This window comes from Sus scrofa, chromosome 2 (assembly GCF_000003025.6).
Source record: "Sus scrofa isolate TJ Tabasco breed Duroc chromosome 2, Sscrofa11.1, whole genome shotgun sequence".
NCBI lineage: Eukaryota > Metazoa > Chordata > Mammalia > Artiodactyla > Suidae > Sus > Sus scrofa.
The window spans coordinates 144500427-144527914 of NC_010444.4; the positions used below are offsets into that span (position 1 = coordinate 144500427).

The 27488-nt window shown below is 48.8% G+C and overlaps 1 protein-coding gene across 14 annotated transcripts in view; it reads left to right on the forward strand.

Moving 5' to 3' along the window:
• ARHGAP26 (Rho GTPase activating protein 26) overlaps positions 1 to 27488 on the forward strand; it is a 476857-nt gene that overhangs the window by 199193 nt on the left and 250176 nt on the right. For all 14 annotated transcript variants that reach the window (XR_002342097.1, XM_013987610.2, XM_021085444.1 and 11 more), the window contains exon 11: positions 3766 to 3844. Coding sequence is in view for 13 of the 14 variants with exons in the window: in XM_013987610.2 (XP_013843064.2) it covers positions 3766 to 3844 (79 nt within the window). In the remaining variant the exon portion in view is untranslated. The remainder of the gene's footprint in view (positions 1 to 3765; positions 3845 to 27488) is intronic.

The following is a 27488-nucleotide window of genomic DNA, read 5'->3' on the forward strand; positions in this document are numbered from 1 at the left end:
GGACCCCCGGGGCAGATGTTCTGGAATTTGCTGAAGAGCCCCTCTTCGGCCTTATCAGTTATCAGACGTTAATTCCAGCAAGGGGAAGTGGGCCCCTCTGATGCTCTTATTCAGGAGGAAGAAGGAAATGGCCCTGGTGTCAGAGCCCGAGTGTCACCCAGGCTCGCCTCGCTCGCTCGCTCGCTTGTGGTGGAGGTGCGATTCTCTCAGTGCCGCGTGGGAGTGCTCTGGGGGTGGGGTCCCATGTGTCGCAAGCACCTTTGGCTCATTTCTTTTCCTTTCTAACCGGCCCTTCCTCCTCCCTCATTTTGAACCTAACCCACACTTGGCCTCTGTTCCCTCCATGGGCCCGCCGCTCGTCTGCCCCAGTGATAACAGCGAGTTTTCTGTGTGTCTGACGCTGTGAAATGCATCCTCCGTATGTCCCTTAACCTTCACAGCAAGCCCATGACGCGCGTCCTCTTATTATCTGCCCTTTGGAGAATAGCGCAGAGCAGTTCCATTCCTTGTCCCCTCGGAAGCACGAGGGTTGGGATCACCGGGGAGCTTCAGGGACTGATGAGAAGTCTTCTATCGTGGGTATTGAAAGACTTTGGTTTATTGAGGTGTCATTACAGAAATTGAATAAATCTGAAGTCTGCATCTCAGAAACACACACACCCTGTGTGACCGCCTGGCTCAAGCTACAGAACCACAGAAGGTTCCTTGGGCCCCTTCTCAGTCACTGCCCATACTTCCCTCCCCAAGACAAAATAATTTTTCTCACTGTGGTCACCATAGAAGATTTTTGAGTGTATTCGAACATCGTATGAATGGAGTCACAGCGTTGGTAGTCTTTGGTGTCTGGCTTCGTTCCCTCATGGTGCTGTCTGTGGGATTCATTCATGATGTTGTGTGTAGCGATAGTTGGGAATTTTTTTTGCTTTCCGGGCTGCACCTGTGGCTTTTGTACGTTCCCAGGCTAGGGATCGAATTGGAGCTCTAGGTGCCGGCCTCCACCACAGCCACAGCAACAGGATCTGAGCTGGGAAGTGTGCTGTCTTACAGGGCCTGACAGGGAACGTGAAGGGTCATTGAGAGTCTTGCGTGTTTTGTTGCAGTTTGAGGCGTGGTGGCTAATGGGAGCATCGGGACAGTAAATACGGAAAGGGGATTACTGCTTGAGGTTCCCCCCCCCCACCAACAATGGACCCTTCTACCTTGGTTCTAGGAGTTTCACACATCAGGGGTTTATGGAATAGTGGTTTAAATTGCAATAAAGGAAAAAAGCCTTGAAGCCGAGCGAGGGTTTTCTAGATGCCTGGAGATGTTAGACCTGTGATCCACATGCACACCCACGAGGCGGAGAGAGTTTTCTGCTCGGGGTGGTCGGACGGAGGGCGTCTGCTTTATTCTGCGCTCCACCCCCCGCCCCCCACAAAAAAGGGGAACAAAACCACATGTGGAAAAGGGTTTATATTTTGATATGTCTTCTCAAAGTGAAAACAAATCCTGTTGCCGTTCCTGTGACGAAGGCCAAGTGGCCCACCCTTCACGGCCTCCGGCTTGGTCTGCGCTTCCTCTTTGTGGCTCTGGGTGGAAATTTCACACCGTGTGCCATGAGGCTTATGTGACATCTGCGAGGTCCCTGCCTCCTGGGTCTGCGAGGCAGCCCTGTGACCACCCAGCAGGAAATGGACCAGAGACCTGCTGCCTGGTGTTGAGAGTGGCCCTGTCCCAGGGTGGAGAGGAGGGGGCCTCTGCTCTCCAGGGAAGGGGGAGCAGGAAGGAAAAGGGGGGCCTGGGTGGGCAGAGGACCTAACTCTGCCTCCGGACCACTGGGGAGATGGTTAATGTCCAGGTTCGAGAGCCCCGCCCAGAAGTTCAGGTGCAAGAAGGCGGGGCTGGGCTGGGCGTCTCCCTGTTAAGGAAGTGACCGCTCTGGAACCAGCAATGCTGCAGCGCAGCAGGCTGACACTCAGAGCAGCACTCGGAGGCCCAGGCCCAGGGATGCGAGCTCTCCAGTGGACTGCAGCTTCGTGGCTCTTCATCCCAAAGCCCTTAAAGCTTGGCGCTCAGCTCTTTGAAAGGTGGAATCCGTCCACCGAGCCCCCAGGCCACAGCATCAGCTCTGTGAGGCCCCTGCTGCCAGCCCTCTGCAGACACCCAGGGGCTTGGGGGCCCCCGGAGGGGCTGCTGGTGTTGGGAGACTGGCACTTGGGCCTGCGAAGAAGAATTTCTGAGAAGTGCGTGCACCCTGAGAAATGGTGCAAAGAGTTGCTGTGTCTTCTGAGCCATTGTGGTGCTGGTGCAGCGCCTGGTGCGGCTGTCCCGGGAAGCACCAGCCTCTCAGGAATCCGTGTCCATCCCATCCCCTGCCTCTCAGGCTCAGCACACCCCCTCCTCCACCCCCCCCCCCGCTCCTCCCTCTCTGTCCGCTGCCCATTCACAAGTGCTCGCATCCACGCCCCCACCCCATCGCCCCCATCCCCAGCGCCTCTCTGCTTAAAGCTCACATCTGCGAAAAGTTACTTTCTTCGGGGATGGTGAGGGATGATGAGTGAAAAGACACAAATGTGATGTTTAAAATGTGTTCAACATAAATAGCTCCCGCATTTTCCCTGGAGCTGCGGCCCGAAGGCGGGAGCCGTGACTCCAGGCAGGGTGAAGGAACAGGCATAGTTGCTGTGGGCCCAGGCTTGTGCTGCTCAGGGCACCGCCGAGGGTGTGTGTGTGTGTGTCTGCTGCTCCTCTGATCCTTGCGAGCCTGAGTGCGGCTGTGGACCCGGTTGGTAACCAGACTTCCTTGCCGGCAGATCTTGTGTTGCCCTTTTAGGCTTCCTCAAACTTTGAAGACGAGGGTTTGAATCAGCAATTCTAAACTTTTTGCAGGTTGCACTCGTCTTTGATAGCAGTTTGAGTTGTTTGTCCAGAAAAATACTACACATCCATTTGGAAGGGGGAGGGTGGCTTATAGATGCTCCGGGGCCCGCCTGTGGATCCTGAGTCAAGGACGCCTGCGTTAATGAGCGGAGAGGGCGTGTAGCCCCTCCTCCCAAGGTCGTTTTGGGGGCACACCTCTCCTTGTGTGACATCTGTAATGGGTACACCACACACACCCTGCGACGCTGGGCACCTGCTCTCTGGAGGGTGTGTGCTCAGTTTGAAAGAGCAAGCGGGTTTCAAGGAGAGCGTGAGCGGACCCCAGGCCTGTAAAGAACTTAGCACCTGATGGGGCAGAGATGCACTTCAGAACCACTGTGTGCCTTTAATACAATCATGCGATCAATGCCCATGCCCTCCTCAAACGTTTTCATATCAAAAGCAGCTTAGAAGCCTTGGACTAGATAGCAGACCAGGGTCCGTCCAGACTGATGCCCCCCGTAGAGCAAGCCCAGTGGTTCGCTTCCCTTCAGTGCGTGGATGCTCTTCTCCTCCGGGCAGGAAAGCACCTGGTTAGAAGCCTCTTGGAGAAGAGGGTCTCTGGGAACAAACACGGCCTGAGGGCCTCGCTCGATTCCTGGGTCCCTCGCCTCCAAGTGGAATCTATCTTCTGCGTTTCATCCCACCTCGCCGAGGGAGGCGGGCTCATTGAGAGCGGATCGGGGTGATGGCTCTGCTGTCTGAGGCTGGAAGGTGGCTCTGAAAAGCTGAGGGGTGCCCCTCTCCCTGCGTGGCGCTGACCCCAGCGGCCTCTCGCTGCGTGGGTGTCTCTCGAAGGCTCGCCTTCCTCGGGCCGTCGACCCGCGGTGCTGGCTTCACAGCCGTGTCCTCCTTTCTCCGCAGGCCCGGGGTTATCACCATGCAGGCGTTGTCTGAAGAGGACCGCAGGCTCTGGATGGAAGCCATGGACGGCCGGGAACCTGTAAGTAACCGTTCAGGGATGTCGAGCAAGAGTAAAGGTCCTGCGTGGTTTGTTGCTTCCTTGGGGCGGCGATTGCTGCTGTTGCTGCAAGTAAAGCTGTGGGCTCTCCGGACCTTTAAACCCTCTTGGGCTCATGTTTGTGGATATTGATATTGTTTCTGTGTGGATGTAGATCCCGGGCTTGGGCCTCTCCGTCTAAGGCGTGGCTCCTGCTCCTTCACCAAGGCTGTTGGAGTGCCCGGAGGCCTCTTAGAGGAGGCACAGTCCCCCTCTGGCTTCCTGAATATTCGTTGATGCCACCTCGAACTGGTACAAAGCGTTATCTCAGATTTCACAGGCTAAAGGAGGAGAAAAGTGTAGGTAGCGGCTTTTCTCATCGCCCTCTGGCTCAGCCTCCTCTTGCCGTTGGCCCACTTCCCATCACAAGCAGTGGGATCTAAAAGGTCCCTGACAAGAGTTTATCTTGCAAATGTGATCTCTGCCCCGTTACAGCGATGCTGGTCTCCGCTGGGTGATGCCCTCTTGTGGTTTGCGTGCATCTCGCGACCTATAAGAACACCTAAGAGCCTTGGGGAAGTTCCAGGAGCAGAGAAATCCTCTTAATTTGGTGCCATCTTAACCTTGACATCTCAGGATTTCTGTGACCTCAAGGTCACAGAAATCCTAAGAGTACAGTCTAATCCTGTCTCAGCAGTAAAGGATGAAAAGAACCCACACTGTCCACACTGAGGGCCAGTAGTGAGCATTTACAAAGGCTCTCTTGAATCGGGGAGATGTGTGCAAGGGACAGGGGACGTGACCTCCGCTGACTGTGCAACGCTTGTGTATCAAGCAGGGTGTGCAGGGGAGATGGTTCTGGCTCATTTGTGTGTCTCTTTCTCAGCCCACCCTGCTTAGGGGATCCGTATCGATGAATGAACGTCCTTTTCCGCTCAGCTATTTTGTGCACAGATGTGGACTCAGTACAGGTCACTCGGCATAAACAAATCATTAGTGTTTGACACGTAATAGTCCAGAGCAAGCTTTAAAGACCTCTTTACAGATTTAGGCACAGTTTGTTAACCTCTCATTCATTAGGCATAGTTTCATCGTAGTGCTTCCCCTGAGCTGAAATACGGGATGCCCCGATTGTCGCTGTATGCGTTGGAGCTGATACCTTTTGATAACGTTCTCAAAAGCAGATCCACGTTTCAGGGCTTTGTGGGCACAGGAGCTGCTCGACGTCCTAGGCCTTTGAAAGCAGTTTCCTAAGTCACCCCTCCTATCTTTGCTGTTAGCACCTACCGTTAGCTGAGCCCTTTTTTCGTGTGTAAAGCGCAGATTTAGCATATGACTGCTCTTAACCCATTTATTCCTCTTAGTACCCTGCAAAGGAAAGGTTATGACTCCATTTCCCGGAGGAGGAAACTGAGGCTTATAACTTGCCCCCGGTTGCACAGATAGTAAGTGGCAAGATTGGTAGGGTCCGGGCTATGCTGCTGTAACAAAGAGACTTGCAAATGCAGGGGCTTAATGAATAAGACAGACGTGCTTTTCCCACGCAGAGCACAGAAGTGAGCCGTCCGAGTCCAGGGGGGTCACTGTGTTACCCTCAACCTGCGGCTCCCCAGGTGGCTCGGTCATTTCCGTTTTCCCACCAGATAACGGAGATGAGGGCATCTGGACCCTGGAGAGGACACCTCCCGTCCACTGCCCCTGCCCCCAAGGAGTGATGTGGCCACATTTATCTACAAAGGAGAATGAGAAAAGGAGGCTGAACACCGGCAGCCGAGGGCCCAGCCGTGCCCAGGGCATCTTAGCACCTCAAGGAATGACAGAAATGCTGTGCCAAGGTTACCAGGTGCCACCACGGTGGCAAGGCCAGAGCTCAATCCCACGTCTAGCCCTGAGTGGGTTTGGTTTTCGTTTTTAATAGAGATAAAATGTCACATCGCCCTCTAAGCATCCTCACTCAGTTTGTTTTTACAATACTTTCTCTGATTCTCTTGAATGTTTTTTCAACTCGTAGGGGAGGAAATATCCGGGAAAAAAAAACAGTCTGGTCAGAGCATCCTATTCTTGGTATGAGTGAAAACCCCACTAGTGCATGTGTGCGTGCGTGCGTGCGTGCGTGCGTGCTCCCTCCTGTAAGCTGGGGTTCTAAACCTGCTTCACCCAGTGCATTCTAAGCCTCCTCACCTCCCACCCCTGCATCTGGATCTTTGCTCTCTCTCTGCATGAACCTGGGCCTCTTACTAACCAGTGACTCTACCCATAGATTCCCATCTGGCCTCTGCAGATGGGAAGCGTGCTGTTGAGAGAAACAGCCCCTTGCCCCAGAATGTGCACATTAAAAACAAGTTTAAGCGCAAAACAGTTGTTTTCTAAACGTTATATAAAATTCTTTCCTCTCAGAACCGTACAGCGTGTGTCCAAAACCACACCTCCACGTGCCTTTAAGTTTCCTAAGAGCGAGATGACTGCAGACACGGGATGAGTCCATAGCTGGCAGGGATGTCAGGTCCATTGCTGGGAGCCTCCGGGGAGCTCTGCTGGAGGAGGACACCCAGGAGACAATTAGCAGCTCCAGTTTTCATCACCAGCTCCCTAATTAGTTAAATCTGTTCCCCTGGGAGGCTTGGCTTTGGTCAGGGAGCAGAAACCTCTTTTTCTAGTAGATCTTTTTCTAGTATTTCTATTACATGAGGGAGACGGTAATGGCAGCCCTTATCTTTTACTTCTCTATTTATAGCTCCATTGTTCTGTGATTGATTATTCCGTGTGGGATTTTTTTTTTTTTTTTGAAATAAGGGCTTGGTAATTTTGATTTCCACCCTTTTTGTTCTTTCATTATTCGGTAACACCTCAGGATGATTGCTTGAAAAAAACACAAATGAACCCCAAAGCAGTTGACTTTACAGTATTTTGGCTAATTGTTAAATAAATAAATGACAGTTTTTAGCAGCCAGTGGCCTTCTAGTCTGGAGAAATGTCACATGTCTTTGTTATTGATGGACATAATGGAGGGAAAAATTAGAGTTGAATTTCTATAACAAGCATTATGGTTTTACCTATGTAATGAATTCGAATTCAAATGAAGAAAATGCAGTTCAAACTTGTCTGAGAAAAGCTTTGTTTATTGGCTTACATCATTGAAAAATATTGGGGTATAATAGTACTGGCCCATCTGAATCCAGAGACTTCTATAATTTTTGGAGTTGGTTTTTTTTCTTTTGTATTGGCTTCATTTCCAAGAGGTTCTTGTTATGTAGTGGTGATATGCTTCCCAACTCTTCCAGGCTAATGTCTTATTATCAAGAGCAAGAGCCAGGAATCTTTCTGTAAGGGGCTGGATAGTGAGTATTTGGGGCATCGGGGGGCTGTATTGTCACTATGGCAGTGACTCAGCTTTGCTGTTGCAGCTCAAAAGCAGCCATAGACGATGTGGAAATGAATGTGGCTGCACTTCAATAACACTGTATTTATAAAAACAGGTAGAAGGTCACATTTCAGTCATGGGCCATCATTTGTCGATCCCTGATCTCTAAGTCAGAGAGCTTTGCCTAATAATTCCAAAGAAGTCCCATATTTGCATTTCAGGGGACTAAATCCTGGGACCAGAGGATGGGATGGATGAGGTAAGCAGGTGAGATGCACCTGCCCACCGCTCGAGAACTGAATAAACGGTGGGGGGAAGGCGGGCTTCGCCTGGAGGGAAATCGAAGCCTTAATTATATGAGGAAGGGGGGGTAGGCACAATGGGAGCAGAGAGGATACAGGTTCTCCCAATTCCGGTATCTGTATCCCATTAAACTTTCTATTCAGAGAGCTTGGCCTGGAGTGGAAGCCGCAAGTTTACGGTACTTCCTGGTGAAAGACGGGCTTCTTCCTCCCTAGAAATGGGAACAAGGCAAAGAAGTCCGGTCTTTCCACTCTTACTCAACGTGGTCCTGAAAGTCCGCGCCAGGGCAGCAGGGGAAGAAAAGAGAACAGTAGGCCTACTGTTGTGAGTCTATATTTTAACAAAACTCCACAAGCTAGCCCGTCAGATAAAATTTTGATAAAATTTTGATAAAATTTTGAAATGATTCCGCTGGATTTTCTCCACTTTCTCTTAAAGCTGGGTTGACAAGCTGTAGCGTCACCATTTCAGCTACATAAGCTTTCACTTTCCTGGTCTGTGGCCACTGTCCTGGCTGTGGTCCGTGGTCCTGGCCGTGGTCCTGGTCTGTGTCCTATTTAAAACTGCAAAGTCTATTCTTTGCAGTTTTAAATGGGACACAGAATCTTTGTTGAAGCTGCATAAAGACTGCAGCCAAGAGAAATTTTAGAAACAGCGAATTTCCTTTTTCTCAGGTCCTTGTAACTAAGGTTCTCCCTCCTTGTGTCTTTGTGTATCGCTCAGAGCATGTTCACCGAAAGCAAGCTGATTAGCAGCAGCAAGTCCAGAATCATTACCAACACCTGCACCCCCAGCCTGATGCCTTTCTCGTTCTTCCTCCCTGCTAGTGACTTAACAAGTTAATGGGACTCATATGGTAACTTGAAGTCCCAGAACCGGAACGACCCTAATCTTTTTTTTGGCTGCGCCCATGGTATACAGAAGTTCCCATGCCAGGGATAAAAACCTGAGCCACAGCGGGGACAATGCCAAGTCCTTAACCGCTAGGCCACCGGGGAACTCCAGGCTCACCCTCCTCTTTAAACTGTGTTCCTCTGTATTCCCATAGCTGTAATTAGGGGTGTTTGTCTGGATTTGCTTCTCTTACCTCCTTATTTTAGAGGTATTAGGCTTCATCCACATTCAAGGATTCTCTCGTCAAGTATTTCTACACCTCGAGCCAGTACTTGAATCTCTTTTGACAGCCAGAAAGTTTGAAGGTTGGCAGACGCCAGAATTATGTGGAGTTAGATTAGGAGGAGAAGAAACAGGTGGTATGGCCTCAGAGATGAGGTGTAAATACACGAATTAGTTTGAAACCATGAAATTGCCACTTGCGTAAGTCAGAACGGGCTGGATTTTGGCGATTTCCTGTGGCTCAACATCCTAGCTGTGGAGCAGAAAGGAGCCCACACCCAGTCCAGTGTCACACCCTTATTTATCTAAGATGGAATGCAGCCTGAAAAGGCCAGTCTGTGGTTGATCTTGGGTCGATAATCCAGATCTCCTGGCTTCCAGCTCTGTGATGTTTTTACTGCAGCCCACACACGGCTGAATTATTTGCAAGCCGTAGTTGCATATGCCATCTACCCTCCCTTTTGAGTGGGACTCCTCTGCTGGGGCTCCTGCAAGCGGAAGAAGGGAAAAGAGGGCAGACTGGGGAAGAAAACACCCCTCCAGTGAGAGGGTGAGGCGGCGTGGCTTCCTGCTGCTCGTCTCCACTTGGAAGTCTTTTGTTTCAGTCCTGTGGACTTTGAGGCTGAACTCGCATCTTTCACCTTCTCGGCTAAGCCCTAGTTGGAGCCCCCGCATTCCTTAAGAACTCATGGAACAAATGGGCAGTTGCATTGCATCTTATGTTTTGCACCTGGTTTCTGAAAATGCGAGCTCTTTTTTAAAGGAAAAAATAATGTCGATGACTTTTTAAAAAATTACAGTTGATTTATAGAGTTCTGCCAGTTTCTGCTGTGCAGCAAAGTGACCCAGTCATACACACACACACACATATATATATATATATACACATTCCCTTGCCTATATTATCATCCATCATGGTCTATCCGAAGAGATGGGTTATGGCTCCCTGCGCTGTAGGGCAGGACCTCATTGCTTATCCACGCTTGATGTGATAGTTTGTATCTACTGAGCCCCACCTCCCAGCCCATCCCGCTCCTTCCCCATCCACCTTGGTAACCACAAGTCTGTTCTCCATGTGAGTCTGTTTCTCTTTTGTAGTTAGGTTCCTTGGTGCCCTGTTTTAGATTCTGCGTGTAAGGGATGGATGAGGGTTCAGCCGAGGTCCCATGGTCAGAGGCAGAGTGTCACGGGGTTTATCATTGTGGGCTCAGGCAGCCCGAGTGTAGATCCCTACTCAGCACTACTAGGTCTCACCACTCAGAAATGACTTAGGCCCTCTGAGCATGCTTCTTTGCCTGCAAAACGAGGATAATAATAGTGACTTTCTTTAAGACTGTTTTGTAAGGACCAGCCTATGTGTAAAGGGCTTATTAAGCACAAGACCTCTGCAAGGTGACTTGCTTATAAAAAGTTAGTTCTTTCGGAGTTCCTGTCGTGGCTCCGCAGAAGCGAACCCCACTAGGATCCGTGGGGATGCAGGTTCGATCCCTGGCCTCACTCAGTAGGTTAAGGATCTGGCGTTGCCGTGAGCTGTGATGTAGGATGCAGTTGAGGCTCAGATCTGGCGTGGCTGTGGCTGTGGTGTAGGCTGGTAGCTACAGCTCTGATTAGACCCCTAGTCTGGGAACCTCCATGTGCTTTGGGTGTAGCCCTAAAAAGACCAAAAAAAAAAAAAAAAGTTCTTTCTGCAGAGGAGGGGCGGATGCTGGGTTACCTGGATTCTCTTTCTAGCTCCGGTTCTAAACGACTTGGCTCATTTGAGCGCAGTTTCTTTGGTCAGTTTGCCAGAGCTCACCGAGGCGCAGGGCAGGGACTGCTTTTACGAGTGTGGAAAATGTGATTTCATTGAGCAGTTTGTCTGAACTTTCACGCTGTGAGCTGGAGGAGCATGAAGCAATCTTTACTTCCATTTGCTACTTCCAGGCCTGGCAGTTTGTCGTCCCAGCTGTCTGCTCAGCTCAGCTCACCACAGAACCGTGATGCTGGCATTTTCCTTTCTTAGTGAAATAAGCGATCAAAGGAGTACGGGTGGTTCAGAAGGTGTGGGGTGAAATTGCCAAGCTCCTGTGTGGCGATGCAGCCCTCACGGCCTTATGAGGGGAGGGTGGCTTGGAAGGATCCTTCTGCTCACTTTGCGAAAGGTTTCTGTAGTGTCACAATGTGTGAACTGATGCAGCCTCTGAAAGTGAGAGTGCAGGGAGTTCCCGTCGTGGCGCAGCGGAAACGAATCTGACTAGGAACCAGGAGGTAGCTGATTCGATCTCTGGCCTCGCTCAGTGGGTTAAGGATCTGGTGTTGCCGTGAGCTGTGGTGTAGGTTGCAGATGCGGCTCAGATCTGGCATTGCTGTGGCTCTGGCATAGGCCGGCAGCAACAGCTCCGATTAGACGCCTAACCTGGGAACCTCCATATGCTGCAGGTATGGCCCTAAAAAGACAAAAGACAAAAAAAAAAAAAAAAGTGGGAGTGCAGCATCTGAGCCGACACCCCGCAGCCAGGACTGCTGGGAAGTGGATGACACATCTGTGTAATTTGTGTTTCTTTGTCTTCTGCTGGGTCAAGAAGCTGGTTGCAGGCTTCGTCTTTGACTCATGTGAGTGTTCGTATTTATTTTTTAATTATTTATTTAGTTGATGTCTGTTTATCTTTTCGATGGCATCCAGCAGTTCCCGGCCCAGGGATCAAACCCGAGTCACGGTCGTGACAACGCCGCGTCCTTAACCTCTAAGCCACCCGGGCTTTCCATGTGTTTATAGAGGCAGAATTCATAACCCTACACATGATAATTACACCAGTGTGTTCAAGTCTTAGAAGAAATTTAATAATACTCACTTTTGTCCTTGTTCCCTCGGGTTAAGTGTTCTTTAGAAGAACAACTTCTCATGAAATCAGATAATTGTTGATTGAGGAGCCTGAGCTACAGGTTGGGAGAAAGGAGGAGGTCAGGTGAAATCGTTTTCGGCGGGAGAGTTGATGAACCGGTCACGGGGATAACCAGATTTTCGCTTGAGCTTTGAGACTTGATAACACACTGCGGTGTTGATTCAGGTCTTCAGCATTGTTTCTGCATGGGGCACCCACTTATGGACTGTCTGTCGGTTCCTTTGATGGACAGTGAGGATACCAAGAGGAGAATGTGCCAAGTTCATAGAAATTTGCTTTGTTTGCTGTGGTTTCCCCAGTTTCTAGCACAGCAGTTGGCGCAGGAAAGCGCTCAGCGGATACTTGGTGAACCGCTAGGGTCAAAACGAGGGGAAGGGTTGAGGCCAACTGAGGCTATTTTGTCAGAGAATCGGGTTGCCTCCATCACCTGAGACTGTGTGGGGAGACTTGAAATCATCCGAATTCCTTGATCGTAGCTTTCCTTTAGATACATATCGCCCTACTTGTACCAGAATTGAGCTGAGTGACTCTGAATCATTTTTGTGCTGTGGATTCACTTGGCAGTCAGGGAGAGCCCTTAGATCCTGTCTCACAGAACCGTTTTTAAAGGTCTAAAGGAAAAAATACAGAAAGATTGTTATCAAAGTGGTAAAACCATTTGTGATACAGTGAATATATGCTTCTTTCCTACCACATTAAATAATAAGGTACCAGGTAGGTCTGATAACGCCTGTAAATGCTATTTCAGGTTACCTGCGATGACCGTAGCATTCCAGGGAAATAGCTGTGATTTCTCTTTGTGACAAAGCCACCGATCCTGCTAACACTAGTGTGGTGGCTGCCTGTGCTCCTATTTGAAGGCAGTGCTAACTAAATTTCAGTTAGAGGCTGCTGCAAATAGTGGTGTGTTGTTTCTCCCTTCCTTCAAAGGTCACGGGCTTCTCTCTGCTGTCCGTAGACCCCATTTTTCCATTTCTTGGCAGAGATGTTCGGGAGACTTGCTTCCTGACTTCCAAGCCCTTGTCCCAGCTTGTGATGGTACATCAATTAGTGTGATTATTTGTTTAATATCAGTCCTCTTGCTGGATTGACGTCTTTCAGAGGATGAGAACAGTGTCACTTTTTAAAAAGGTTTTTCTATCTTTTCTACATAGTAGCTGGCACAGGGTAGCTACTCAGTGTCGACTTGTCAAATAATCAGATGAATGAACCCAAGGAAAATGAAAGCACTGGTTTGGTGTGACTTGTCCGTAACTGAGGCTTTTTCTTGGCGATTCCCCACCCACGTTTATAAAGCCCCACAGATCCGCTGCTTCATATCCTGATGTCTTTGATCATTTTGGGGTCTAAATAGACCACAAAGGCCCTCTAGATTGTCTTTCGCGTTTTGTGCAAGCCACAGATCCCTGTTGGCTTCTCATCACACCACTGCCTTTCTGATCTCGAGCTTCTGTTATTTTGACATGTCCTCCTTACTCCTCTGGCATTATTTTTGTCTTTATTTTAGCTTAACCTTGTGTGTTTGGGAGGGGGTGCACATAGGACTGGTTATGGGAAGGACTTCTGAATGGTTTGAGTTTTGCACAGTCAGCATGTGTTGATTTTATTATTACGTGAAAATAATGACGTGAACAACGGAGCCGGGCCGTGAGGTGTATTCATTCCGTCCACCGTCTCTCCCTCTTCCTTGGTCACAGGCCTTCGTTACAGTGTGGGGTCACGTACTTGGGTTGTGGAACCTTCCATTCCCAACAGACCTGGAAGGGAGAGGCCCCTCTCTAGAGTCAAACATGTGGTGTGCGTCCTTCTAGAACTTTCTCTGGACATTTAGTGCTGTACTTGTACATCTAGAAATAAATTCTTCTGCCGGGTAGAATTTTTGAGGTAGTGTGGATTTCCTATGGATTAGGAGACTTGATCTTGGACGTTTGGGTTGTTTTCAGCTTTCGTTACAAGCAGTGATGTGATGGAAATCCTCTTGGGTCCTTCACTCTCGACCTGCGTGAGCATGTTTCTAGGGTATGTATCCAGAGGAATTGCTGGTTGAATAGGAGCATGTTTAATATTTTAATAGATACTCGCAAATGACTCTCTCCACAGCAAAGTACTAAATGGTGCTCTGTCTGGTCACTTGGGAGGGTACCCGTTGCCTGCACCCCTTTGCCAGTGCGGCATAGCATGAGTCTGGGTGTGTATATGCTGCGTATGTCCATCTGATGGAAAACTGTATCTTGTCTTCATCTGCCTTTCTCACATTGCCAATGGCATTGAAAATCTTTTATGTTCCCCAGCTGTACCTGTGTCTGCTTTTTTTTTTTTTTTTTTTTTGTCTTTTTGCCTTAAAGGGCCGCTGTCCACAGCATATGGAGGTTCCCAGGCTAGGGGTCCAATCGGAGCTGTAGCCGGCAACCTACACCAGAGCCACAGCAACGCCAGATCCAAGCCGCGTCTGCGACCACACCACAGGTCACAGCAACGCCGGATCCTTAACCCACTGAGCAAGGCCAGGGATCAAACCCGCAACCTCATGTTTCCTGGTCGAATTCGTTAACCACTGCACCACCACGGTAACTCCCCTATGTCTGCTTTTAAAAATTTTTTTATATTTTGCTTTTTAGGGCCATACCTGTGGCATATGGAGATTCCCAGGCTAGGGGTCGAATCACAGCGGCAGCTGCCAGTCTACACCACAGCCACAGCAACACGGGATCTGAGCCATGACAACACCAGATCCTAACCCGCTGAGTCAGGCCAGGGATCGAACCAGCATCCTTTTGGATCCTAGTTGGGTTCGTTAACCACTGAACCACAACAGGGACTCATATTTCTTCTTTTTTATACACTAATGTATGTTAAGGGCATAGAACAGTGTCTGTAACATGATTTCTGCTATATATAGTATTATTATTTTTCCTTTTCTTTTTTTTTTTTTTTTTTTCTTTTCTTTTCAGGGCCGCACCTGTGGCATATCGAAGCTCCCAGGCCAGGGGTCAAACCGGAACTGTAGCTGCTGGCTACCACCACAGCTCATGGCAGTGCTGGATCCTTAACCTACTGAGTGAGGCCAGGGATCAAACCCACATCCTCATGGATACTAGTCTGATGCGTTTCTGCTGTGTCACAACGGGAACTCCCCATTATTCCTTTGAAAAATTTCCGGCCTTGGAGTTACACCCATCATCTCTCTCTGTTCCATTTTCTAAAGCCTGAGCTAGAAACCTAGCTTTTTCAGGTGTTCTTTCCTTGGTAGACAGGACTCGTTCACTTTATTCTTGTTCCTTCTCTTATTTTCTGGCAGCTGGGGCCTGCTGCTCAGGTTCTGAGCGGGAAAGAGCCAGGGCACTTCTCAGGTCTCCTCTGAGCTCTCCTGGCCCACCAGCTGCATAATCTGAACATCCACCGATAGGTGCCTGGCCCTGTCTGCCCCAGCAGCGGCAGCAAGCTGTCCCACCTCCCCGTTGCTAGCAAGGCCCTTCTCACTCGCAAGGTGAAAGCATTCCGGGGCTTCTCAGGGAGCCCAGGAACGGCGGTCTCTAACAGCTGCACGGGCTCTGAGCCGGGAGCCCTGCGGTGGCTACGACCCCTGCCTGGCCAGGCTCTGTGCCCCTTCCTGCTCTTCGGCCTGTGGGTCCGTCTCCGAGAAGAGGGAGAGGATGCCTGCCACTCTCCACATTCTGGACCGAAGTCACTGTTCTGCCTCCTCCCTAGTTTGTGAACACGCCACATCGTTTTGTATTTTCTGGAAGTTTCTCCCTCCGTTTTTGTGGCCTAGGTTTACACAGCCTGACCTCCTCTGATGAGGTTGACGTAGGCGAGGCTGTAACTCCGAAGGTTTCTGTCGCCAGTTAGTTGTTCATTTGAGTCAGAATTAAGCCAAGGGAAGAGTTCCCTGTTTCGTGTCCTCCACCTGCAAGATGAAGTTTTCACAAGTTAAGAATTTATCTGAGATTATAGGTGTGTGTTAGCTTCTTTTTTTTTTCTAATTTTCAATTTTGAAATCATTTCAAACTTATAAAAATGTCACAGAGATAATACAAGAATTCCAGAGTACCCCCCTGCCTTTTTTATTTCCTGGCTGCGCCCATGGCATGCATCTTATAGGACCGCAATATCATTATCAAACCAGAAAATTAACGTTGGTAAAACATCGTTACCTGTTTTATAGATCTCAGGTTTTGCCGCTTGTCCTACTAAAATATTTTTTTCTGACCCAGGATTCCACACTGCCTTCAGTCGTCCTATCTCCTGGGTTTTATTTAGCCTGGAAGACTTTCGAGGCTTGGACGTTGCCATCAGCACATGTCCAGATGGTGGAAGTCAGGACATCTTCCTGTCTCTGTTCCTCCCTTGGGGTGGATTTGGGGGCTGTTGTCAATTTCCTCTCTCCGCTTAGATGGTAATTCCTAACTTGTACTTACTTTTCTGTTGTCTTCCAGAAGTTCTGATACATGTTCTCTCTCATGTTCGTAGATTTTCTTCTAATGCGTTTATATCTTTTGAACATTTTGTCTTCTGTCTTCGCACATCATACATTCCTCCTTGTGGAATTTAGTATGCTTATTATCTACATTGCAGTTGTCGCTTTGAAGACATTGCGGCCATAACATTTCCCAGCGTAACCTCTGCCTCTAGCAGCAGCACCAGTTACTGTTGGCCTTCCGAGGTATTATGGCAGTGATTCATGGAGCGGAGATTGTGGTTGGAGTAGTTTCAATTTTTTTTTTTTTTCCTCTGCAGGAAAAGCAGTGGGGAAATGAGAGATCTTTTTGCAGTGACTTTGTTCCGTAGGAGAATAAATCGATTGAACAGCTCTTGCTCCATTTCTGCAGCTTCTCATACCCTAAAAAGACCACTTTCTCAGAAGCCTGAAAGTGGTCATTTTTGTCAGTGACTGAGGGTGGTATTTTAAAAAGTGTACGGACAGAAGAAGGATTTGGAGGCATTTTGAATATTAGGAAGTCTGTGAATTAGGTTGTGGTGAGGTGTGGACCAAGATAAGCATTTTTGCAAGCTCTCTGGGTTTGTTGCATGATTGGGCTCCAGCATGCTCAACTGAGGAAGGCTCATGATGCCATCGTGACCTCATTCTTTATAGGTGTATTCCCCACCCATGATCCTGGAAGAAAATTCCAGAACAAGTAAACAAATCTGAAAAACAAAGCCATGTTCTAGTATGGTTTTAAAAATCGTTCCTTTTGGTCATCGGGAGAACAGTGTAGACGTGTGGTCTATTTGGTGGTTTTAGCCAAAGGCCGCGCGGAAGGAGTGTGGCCCTGGCCAGCCCTCAGCCAGCTGCTGGGGCTCCTGCCTGCTGTGTGGTCTTGACCCTGTGCCCAGAAAAACAAGCTCCCCCATCTCTGCCTCTATTTGTAATTGACAAAAAAGAGAAGGGGGTGAGGGGAACCAGAAACCGAGCTAAGATTCTTCAGATTAGAAATATGCCTCCTCGCAATTCATCATTGCTAATTTGTTTTGTTTTCACCATAAATCTTGGAGTAAACGGATGTGGATTTTTTGGTTTTGTTTTTCTATTTTGGGGGAGGGGGTGCCTAGGGTTGAAATATTTTGGAATACGTTTTAACTTTCCCTCTGGAACGCCTTTGCAGAAATGTATGCTGTCTTTCTCCTAGTGGTTGCTGGCTGGGCCACACATCTGGATGCGTGATGGTACTTGGCTTCGGCAATTTCTCCACCTAGTTCGTCCCTCTCTGCGTTGTCATTTCAGGAAGGTGCCCACTTACGGTAGAGATTGATCCGATGCCTTCTTTCTCTGCTGTTATTTACCTATAGCGCTTGATGGTTGAAGTGCATAATAAGCACTCATGACTCACTGAATTACCTTGAGGCCGTGAGTTGAATTGGGTTCTGTGTTGTGTCCTCTGTAGTTGAATTTATTTGTTGGAGATATTGGGTTCTGGCCATTATTGGGCCACTCTAAATAGGAATCCCTGAAGATGCGGATTTTGACTCTCTTGTTTTTCCCGACATCCCGAGCACTAAAACAGCCCCAGGCAAAGATCACTGAGCCTACTGATTGAGAACCCCTGTTCAAGGGAGTGCCTGTCATGGCTCAGTGGAAATGAATCTGACTGGCATCCGCGAGGACACAGGTTTGATGCTTGGCCTTGCTCAGTGGGTTAAGGATCTGGCGTGGCTGTGAGCGGTGGTGTAGGTCGCAGACGCAGCCCGGACCTGGTGTGGCTATGGCTGTGAGGTAGGCCAGTGACTACTGCTCCGATTCTTCCCCTAGCCTGGGAACCTCCATATGCCACAGCTGTGGCCCTGGAAAAATAGAGAGAGAGAGAGAGAGAGAATCCATGTTCAGTCAGGTTTTTTTTGAATGAGTGAATGAATAAATGAATGAATAAACGAATACTCAGGAATGGGTTTCTCTTTCTAGCCACAGGCTTTGAACTTAAGCACCTCTGCTTCCACCCTGCTTAGGATTCCCTCCCCATTTCTTGGTGATTTATTGGTATGTGGCAGAAACCGCTGTCTGAACCAGAGAGAGTCTCCAGTTCGAAGGCCTGTTAGAGACCAAGGGTCTGGAATTGGTTGAGACGTCTGTCGTCTTCTGTTGTACGCTGTCTGTTGTAACAGTATGTGTGTGAATAGATACAGACATGTGCGTATGTAATATTGGTAAACACACACACTGGTGTGTGTAGCGTGCCATCTGCTGGATTTCCTTGAATTTCTACAGAATGCATAATTATGCTCAGAGCTCTGGTTCGCGGTGGTCCGCTTGCCGTGTGGTAGGAGAACCTGAGGCCCCCAGCATCCTTTGCTGAAGAAGCTAAGAGTGTTAGGTAAGGGCTGATCTTGGTCAGTTTTCCATTTCCTGAGATGATTCCTTTACGTCAGCCCCTTATTTCGAATGTAAGGAATACATACCCTAAGAAAAAGTGTGTGTGTCTGTATACACATGGGCACACACCTGCGTGCACACATACACCTGCACTGATGAGCTACAGTAGAGAAGCTGGCCATGGTCCTTTATTATAATTCCACAAATGGGTTTCCCTCTATATGCAAATGGATTCCTGTTGTCCTAGTTCACTTCCTTGGTGGTGGGAGAAGGGTTCAGTGTATGGGTTCCTGAGTCAGCCAACCGGAGTTTGAATCCTGTTTCTACTGTGGGCCCTTGAGCAACTCCCCTAACATCTCCGAACCTCAGTTTGCCCAGCTGTAAAGTGGGGAGAATCACAGCTGAGACTGGAGGAGGTGACACATTGTCTCACATCAGTTCTGTAAAGATTAGCTGTCACTTAAAGGTGAATTCTAGAGACCTCGAGATTTTACATAAGCCTGCATATATATCACATCGTTGTCCGAGATTGCAAGGTCTAGCCTGACTCTTTGCTGACTGCCTTTTGGCTTAGTTATAGTCAGTGGAACTCTGTTGATTTAGAAAAACCTAAATATGATATATTTACTGATTTTTTTTTTTTTTTTGGAGCAGAGTTTGGAAGAAGGTGTAAAGAAAGAAAGCAAAAAAAATAATAAAAAAAGACATGGTTAAAAATTGAGGGAAGTGTGATTCTGAAATTGTCAAGCCAGTTTTGTTTATTTATCTCACGGCGGCGATGTGCATTAAGCAGGCACAGAAATGTCCTTATTGAGGTTTTAAAGTTTTATTTCCAGAAACCATCTAAGTATCTTGCAGACAGAACTTTGGGGCTGCTTAAGGTTTACTCGTGTGCAGTCTTTGTGGCAAAGGGCTCAGAGGCCGAATGATGAATACCTTCCTCCCTCGGAGCAGGCTGAGGACCAGAGCCGCTATCACTCTCACCGTAAACGGAATTCGATCTCTTTCATTGGGTGGGCGTATCACTCAGTATTCTTGCTGGGTTCAAGACTGTTGAGTAGATTGTTCTAAATTCTGGTTACCCTGTCGTTGACCTGGTGCGTTCGCTCAGCACTGTCCACGGAGGAGAAGCTGGGGGATGATGGACGGAAGACGCGTTTGAGAGTTGAGGAGGGACCGAGGTTGCTGGAACTCGAACCAGCTGCATTGATGGGGTGAACACTGGCTGCTCACTCTGGGGTCCGGGAATGGACTTGAGGAGGGAGGTAGTGGTACTGACCGTGAACCCTCCGAGTGGCTTGCGAGATGTCTCCATATGGGGGGTGGCGAGGAGAACCGCTCCTGGCATTTCTCGGCTTGTCAGGGGGCGCTGTGGCCCATTGTCACTTGGTCATCTCACGTGAACCTGGTTGTTTCCTGAGAATAAATATTTTGGGGGGGGGCTCTCTCTTCTGAACACTCAGTAGAGGAGCAGCGTATTGGTTGGTCTGGTTCATGCAGGAGACATTGGAAGGCCTTACTGCTGGTGCACCTGTCTACTGTCTGCCTGTGTTTTGAGCTTGGCCCAGAGATCAAGTATAACCACGTTTCTTTCATAGACGAGTTATACAAAGGATGGGCTTTGAAGAGTGAGTGAGTGTGCGTGTTTGTGGGAGAGAAGGAGGGAGGGGTGCCTCTTGGGGAGCTGAGGGAGGGGGCACGTACGCAGCTGGTGGGGGGGGGTTCCTCAGTCTCACTGTTGGGTCTCGGTGTCGGATTGATACCGATGATACTTCATTTTGGTTACTGCTCGTGATGTCCTTTCTGTGGCTGCCACAATTAGCAGGTAAACTCTGATTCGTGGAGTGATCTAAGAAAAAATTTTTTTTGGTTAGCTTTAAAACATTTTCCTACAGGAAAAGTGGAGTTACTATCACGCTTCCTTTTTCCTGAACGTTCGTTTCAGTTTCTGTTCCCAGTTCTAACAAGACGTCCTTAGGATGATCCTTTTCCCCTGTATCTTACTTCTCGTTTGGATGTGTTACTCTTATCGAAGTGCTGTGTTTCAGCATTGACAGCCAATGTGAGTCCTTGACCAAGAACGTCAACTTTATGGTTATAAAGTCTGTGAGACTGCACTTGACGTAGTTAAGCCTATCCTGGGCTGGGTTATGCTAGAGACCTACTAGCTTAGAGGAGACCCTCTCTCAGAGAGTACAGACCACAGAGATGCTGTGGGAGTTCCACGGAGAAAGAAACCCTGGCTCGGGAATGTGGGCTGGGTCCTGTGTAAGGACCGGGTCTGCTGGGAGAGCCCATCCGGCATCACGGCCAAGTGAAGTGGTTTCTAGGGTGGTAGGTTTTGGGAAAACATAAACTCACATGCTTCTCAAGATGGTCACTGTCTTGGAAGGCCTCTGAGGAAGGCTAGAAATAGAAGGTGAGAAGATGCAGGAGGCACCATGTCCTCACACCTCCTGCTTCTTGCGGAGGTTGGGCTGGGGTCTAGTGGACTTGGGGCAAGTCAGGAACTGCTGGGGCTTGATTATGTCATCTGGAAAAGAGAGGAATTTGTCAGGGTGGTTGGCAGACATACCAGTCTTTAGGGTCTTATCAGTCTTAAGAGGGTCCTTGCAGCTCTGAGATGTGAGTCCACAGCCCTCATTAAACAACCAGTCAAGCTCTGATCACAGGGAGTAGCTGGGCGTCCTGCCTCAGGGAATCTCGCTGCTGCTCTGACTGCTCACATAGAAAGTTTTTCTGTGTCTGCTGGGTTAGAGATGAACCCGTCACAAGAGGAATCCATGAGTTGGAGAAATGGCAAATGCATTAGTTTCCTAGGGCTCTTGAGACACATCACTGCCAACCAGGTCACTTACAATTAGAGAAAGTGGTTCTGTTGCAGTTCTGGAGGCCAGAAGTCCTAAACCAAGGTCTCAGCAGAGCTTCGCCCCCTCTAGATGCTCCAGGGAGAAGGCTTCCTGCTCCCGCTGCTTCTGGTAGCCTCAGGCTCTCCTTGGCTTGTGGCCGCATCACCCCGACTTCTGCCTCTGTCTTCACATGGCATCCTCTCTCTTCTCCACGTCGAGAGCTCTCACAAGGCTGCTTCTCCCAGGATTTAGGGCCCATCGGGTAATCCAAGACGATGTTTTCTGAATTACATCCCCTCAGAACCTTTCTCCAAATAAGGTCACATTCGCAGGTTCTGAGGGTTACGGCAGAGACCTGTCTGTTTCCAGGCCACCATTCAGCTCACCAGAGGAGATGAATGTCCTTCCTGGGTCTCTGCGTTGCAGGGGGGGACGCACACCACCTTTGCAGCCAACATTCAGCCGTGAGGGAGGCCTCTGACGGGGGCCCTGTCTTTGAGGATGTGTTTCTGTTTTGTGTCTCCTTCTCTCGTCTAAGTCAGAGGTACTCAGTTCTGTTTTCAGCTTTGCCTGAAGGTGGCCTTCTCCTTCCGTCGTCTGTGGACCCCGTGGCATGGCTGGAAGCAGAGGACAGCCCTGGTTCCTTGCAGGAGGTGGGGGTGGGAACCGCTGTTGGTAGAAGGGGAAAAAGTTATTAAAAAGAAAATGGACTCTGCCTGTCCGGGGGCCATTCTTCCGTTACTCAGAGGCAGAAACAGGCATTTTCTGCGAGGGAGGCCCGTCACTGCTGGGCTTCCATTCCCGTCGGCGTTTGGCTGCCGCTGTAGTGGCTTGTTTGTTTTTATTAAGATGATGGCAGCCAAATGGCACGGAGAACAGGATACAGCTTTTAACACCTTGCCCCGGCCAGTGCATTGAGGTTGAGCCTGACAATCTGGACGCCTCACACCACCCAGGATGTCCCTCCCTGGAGTCCCCTGTCCCTGCCCTTCAGCCACACAAGAGACGATAGAAGCTGCTTCTCCACACTTTGAGTCTCTGGAGTTCACGTCCCCGAAGACATATTAGGTATAAAATGCATACCAGCCACCGTGTAGGTATAGAGGCAGTTAATAAGCCTACAGGTTAGACACCTGCCCTTGCGCCAGAAATAGTTCCCTTTTCTCTTCTCTTGTGCTCTCTTTTTCTAACCCTGTGCGCTACAGTGGTTAGTTGGTTTAAACTGAACAACTTTTTTTTTGCTTTTAAAGCCTCTGTGCAAGAGAGTCTGTGAACCTGATGTTTATGTGGGTGGTGTTTCGTAGCTTCAAAACTCAGTTCTCATAGGTTGAGAGCTTCCTCCAGCCTCTTTCAAGCACCTGCTGGTTCTCTGGGCGCCTCTCATCGGCGGGCCCTTCAAGTCCTGACCTGGATGACACCGTCTCTGCCCTAGTTCAGTATTTCAGGACAGGCAGCCTGTCTTATATGGACAAGACTGTTCTTCTGTTCTTTCTTCCTTTCCACGAGGTGGGCCTTGGGGAGCACCAGTGAACAAGAGCCGAGCCGAAAGGGTTTTACTGACTTTTTCCCTATAAGATGCTGTGACCAGGTATTCCCTCTGCCTGACGGTCAGCTTCCACTCTCCACCTGGGATGGGGCCACAGCGCTGAATCACTTTAGTACGAGAGGTTCCCGGAGAATGTTTGGACCCCCGAGGAAGCATGTTTCTGCCCATCCTTTTATAGATGGTACAGGCCAGCAGGTGTCTAAACAGAGGAGGTCTTACAAGGATTTGCACACACTAGATGTTCTAGTTCTGCAGCCTTCTCTGGGGAAGCACATCTGGACCTTGGGGTGATTATTAAAGACGCCTGGACAGTGGTCAGGGTCTGGTAATTGCACTCTTCCTTGGAAGTCGAAGAATTAGTTATGCTCCATAAATGGGATTCTTTTCTGAGGACTTAGAATAAGTCTCCCAGTTTGGAACAGGTCAGCTCTGTTTTTTTTTTTTTTGCTCTGCTCTTGTGGTCTGGTGGAATCCATTTGTTGTTAAAATTGAAAATGCCCCAGGTTACCTCTCCTCTGCGCTCCAGTGTTTTCTAACAAGTTGACGAATCACCCTCTGCTCAGCCCCAGCCCTTCTGGAGTCATTCATTTGGGCCTGTTTTCTCTCCAGCTCTCCGGGGCCTTTTTGGTCCTAAAAGCCCTCAGCTTCTTTGTTAGTCCAGCCTGCCCGCTTGCCGTTGGGAGCCCTCCATCCCTCTCTTAGGGACTTGCCAGGGCCCCCACCCAGATCAGTACTTTCTCCATAGTGCAGAGTCTGTGACATGGTCCACTCAGGGTACGCTGAGAAAGCGCTTGAAGCTTGATGCGTGTCCATCGTGATGAAACATCAACTCCCTTGGGTTTGAGTGCTTTGATGCCCATCCCGTGTCATCCTGGGGACATCGAAGTAGCAGTCTTGGGCTCTTTGTTGTTGTTTCTTCAGGAACATGCAGTTTGCCTCATCACTGATACATTCGATAGCGCGCCAGTGCCTATGTAGCTTACATAACATCTGTTCAAAGGCACACCATCAATTCAACAGTCGCTTTTGGCAAGCAAGAAGGACACCTTGTATTAAATCTGAGCATGGAACGTAGAAAGTTCTAGAGCAGTCCTGTGATGGGCCTGGAGGAAAATTCTGTAGCCCAGAGGTTTTAGGGCGTGTGGAGGGAGATAAGGACCTGTTTTAAGAAGCCAGCGAAGACTGGGGACTGTCTGAAGAACGAGCATACCTGACAAAGAAATGTCGGCATCTCATTTATGGGGGCTGACGGGTCATGTGTGTCTCCCAGGCTATACCCATCCAGCGTCAGGGCTCCTAGACCAGCATGTCCTCTCTGGACACCGTTGGGGAAGCCATTCAGGAACGACTGAAGAAGGCCTCTCGCAGTGTTGGACGTCGGGAACCCTGTTTAGGCTACTAACACCGACGGCTCCGTAGGCCTCTCACAGGGATGGTGGAAGGAGACGATGACCGCTTGCAGATGTTTGTGTCTTCGTGGGCTGCCTCTGTGGCCAGGACACGCCTCACACTGTCCCCCTACAACGTGCAGCACGGGCGGGGTGAATCCTGGCTTGCTTGGCTTTGCTCGCTCGGCATGTCAGCATCCTGGCTGGGACGAGGAGGGGGAAGCCAGCCAGCCCAGTTCCTTCTTTTGAACAGTCTCTGGAGGGCTTCTTGGACTTGGGATTTTAGAAGACAGCCGAGGATTAGTCGGGAATGCTTACACCCACACCCTGTGATGAAGCCACGCATGGGTTTAAGCATAATTATGGGGGAAGGGTATATATGTTTCTGTGTTTTCATTTTGAGTCCCTGAAGTTAGCAGCTTACCTGTGGAAGCAGAGCTTACGATTAATTGAAAACATCAGCTGATGACAGACCACGGATAAAATTAGTCACAGCTTAACCCGTTGTCCTCCTCCCTTAATTCTTTCCATTTATCATGAGACATCTCATCTCTGCCCTGGTCTCACTCTGAATGGCAGATACCTATTTGAAAGCAGAGCACAGGGAAATTGTAAACCTTGACAAGCTGCAGGGTTTGGGGAAGTCCATGGACGTGGTATTGGAGACCTTGGTGAGAGTCCTGGGCCTGGTCACTGACAAAGGTGGACCTGGGGGCTTTAGACCCGTGAGCAGCTGATGACGAGAAAATGCGTGAGCGCAGCAACGTGACAAACGCTTGCAAGCAGAATGGTTTCAATCAGAGGGTTGAGAACAGACCTTTGGCAAGTTGATAAGGCTTTCAAATGCACAAATGGCCATCTCTTTTATTGTGCAGTTAAAGAGGAACTTACAGTCTTTGGACTTCATCATAAAATGATGAGAAGTTTTGTTTCTCATCAACACTTCGTCTGTGAAGCTTTTGTGCAGAGGTGAAATGGGAACTTAAATCTTTTTTTTTCGTCATTTTTTTTTTATTACTCGAATGAATTTATCACGTCTGGAGTTGTATAATGATCATAACAATCTGATTTCACAGGATTTCCATCCCACAGCCCAAGCACATCCCCCATCCCCAAACTGTCTCCTCCGGAGACCATAAGTTTTTCAGTGTCTGTGAGTCAGCATCTGTTCTGCAAAGAAGTTCCGTGTGTCCTTTTTTCAGATTCCACATCAGTGAAAGCATTGGATGTTGGTGTCTCATTGTATGGCTGACTTCACTTAGCATGATAGTTTCTAGGTGGGAACTTAAATCTTATTTAAAGGAAGCTTATTTTGATTATTTGTTATTTCATTTTTCTAGATAAGCTCCTAATCAGTCTCCCCCCATCCCCAAGGCCCCTCTTTGGTCCTCGTGTGAGGGATATTGACCTTGTGGCCTTGATTGTGTAGCCATCATCCTGTTGTAACAAGGCCCTCTTTCTGATACACGTGCACAGTCCATGCGGACAAGCAGGTTCCCTCACTAGGAAGTCTCTTCTCCAGCTTGGTCTAGATTTCTGAGCAGCACGGCTTTTATTCCCTCTGCCGGGCACCGGGAAGTGTCTGCGTTTACTGCAGTGCACCTGCTCTTTATAGGCAGCCCTCCAGCACTCTTCTGCGGGCGCTCAGAGTTGAGCTTACAGCGCAGAGATTTTAGCAGTTGAGCTGCTCAGGAAACGTGCGCCTGCCTGAACACTGCAGACGGCTCGCTCTCTCTCGCCTCCCCTCAATTCCTCCCACTTTCACACAGTATCTTTCGCACACACTCAGGTCTCCCATCTGGAAAAATTCCAGAACCACGCCAGAAGCGCCACATAGCTTTGCTGGTGAGATTTTTATGTCATAGTGTTTCAGTTCGGAAGGACTTGCAAACTTGGATGTAGCGTGAGCAAATGGGAAATCACAGAGGGAAATGATGAAGGGCCCTTCTCTCGATTTGTTTTCAAATACAAATCAGTAATGAAAACTTCAAAAGATAGATAGGATTTGAACAGAAGCCCCCCCCCCCCAAAAAATGCACGGATGGTCATTTTTTTAATTCAGAGAATATTCTTTTGGCTTTTAAGTCATGTCTTTAGTTATGTATCCTTCCCTCCCTCCTGCCTCCCATTTGGCACTCAGATGGTATTTTAAATACATTTTAGGATCATGTTGACTCAACTTTTATGCAAATATAAGCTGTTTAAACTGCCTAAATATTTAGTTAACTACAAGATTGAAAAGCCTCTGAGAAGCTTTTATAACCAGTGCTAAAAATAAACACAGCAATCATGAATAGAATATATTTAAAACAAGAAGTATTAGCAGATATTTGTTTTGAAACCTTCCTTAAATACTGTGATCCCAAGACCCAGGTACCGTAGGATACAGGGAAAGGTGAGCATGACTTGAAAAGAAAACTTGTAGAGAAAAATGTGGTTGTTTGTTTTTTGTTCGTTTGTCTAATGTACTAAGGAATGATTCAGCTCACAGAATGTCAGAGCCGAAAATGACCTTAAAACTCAGCTTCAACATTCCCCTCGTTTCTGGACGAAGAAAGGCCGAGAAGGACAATGAATTCCCAGCTGAATCCCACAAGAACTTAGTGGCCAAGCTAGGACTAGAACCCAGAGCTGCTGGCTCCTAAGTTTCTGCTCTTTTCGTTATCCCATGCGGTTATATGAACACATATGGGAATGATACAGTGAAAGCTCCTCTCTTTATTTGTTTTGTCATTAGCTGACATCCTGGACACCCACTTCACCCAGTATACTGATCCTATTGTTTGGTAACAAATCACCACCCACGGAGCGGCTTCCAACAACCCCCGTTTATCAGCTCATAGTTCTGAAGCCCAGAAATGATGTGTCTGATTCTCTGCTCCAGCTGGAGTCCACGCGTCTGATGGCTGTACTCTTGTCTAGATTCAGGCTCCTCTTCCAGGCTCATTCCTGTGACGGGCAGAATTCCGTTTCTTGTGTTTGTGGTACTGGAGTCCCCACCCCCCAGTTTGCCATCAGCCAGGGCCCGAGCTGGCACCCAGAGGCGACCCCACCCTCCTCATCACGTGGCCTCCTCCATTTTCAAGGCATCAACGGCACGAGGACTCTGGCTTTTTCTTGGGCTACCAGCCTGAGAATACTCTCTGCTTTTCAAGGCCTCGTGTGAGTCAGTGAAGCCCATGCTGACGACCTCTGTGTCTTCAGTTCCGCCGGCTTGGGGCATTAACTGGGAAAACTTCTTCCCAGCTGTACCTAGACCAGCCTTAGAAGAACCACAGGACCAAAGTCTCAGGGGAGCCATCTTTAGAATCCTGCCTACCGACTGTATCGTATCCAGTTTATCTGGTGGCCACAGCTGGGACAAACCCTAACATCTACGACTTTGCTCATCTTT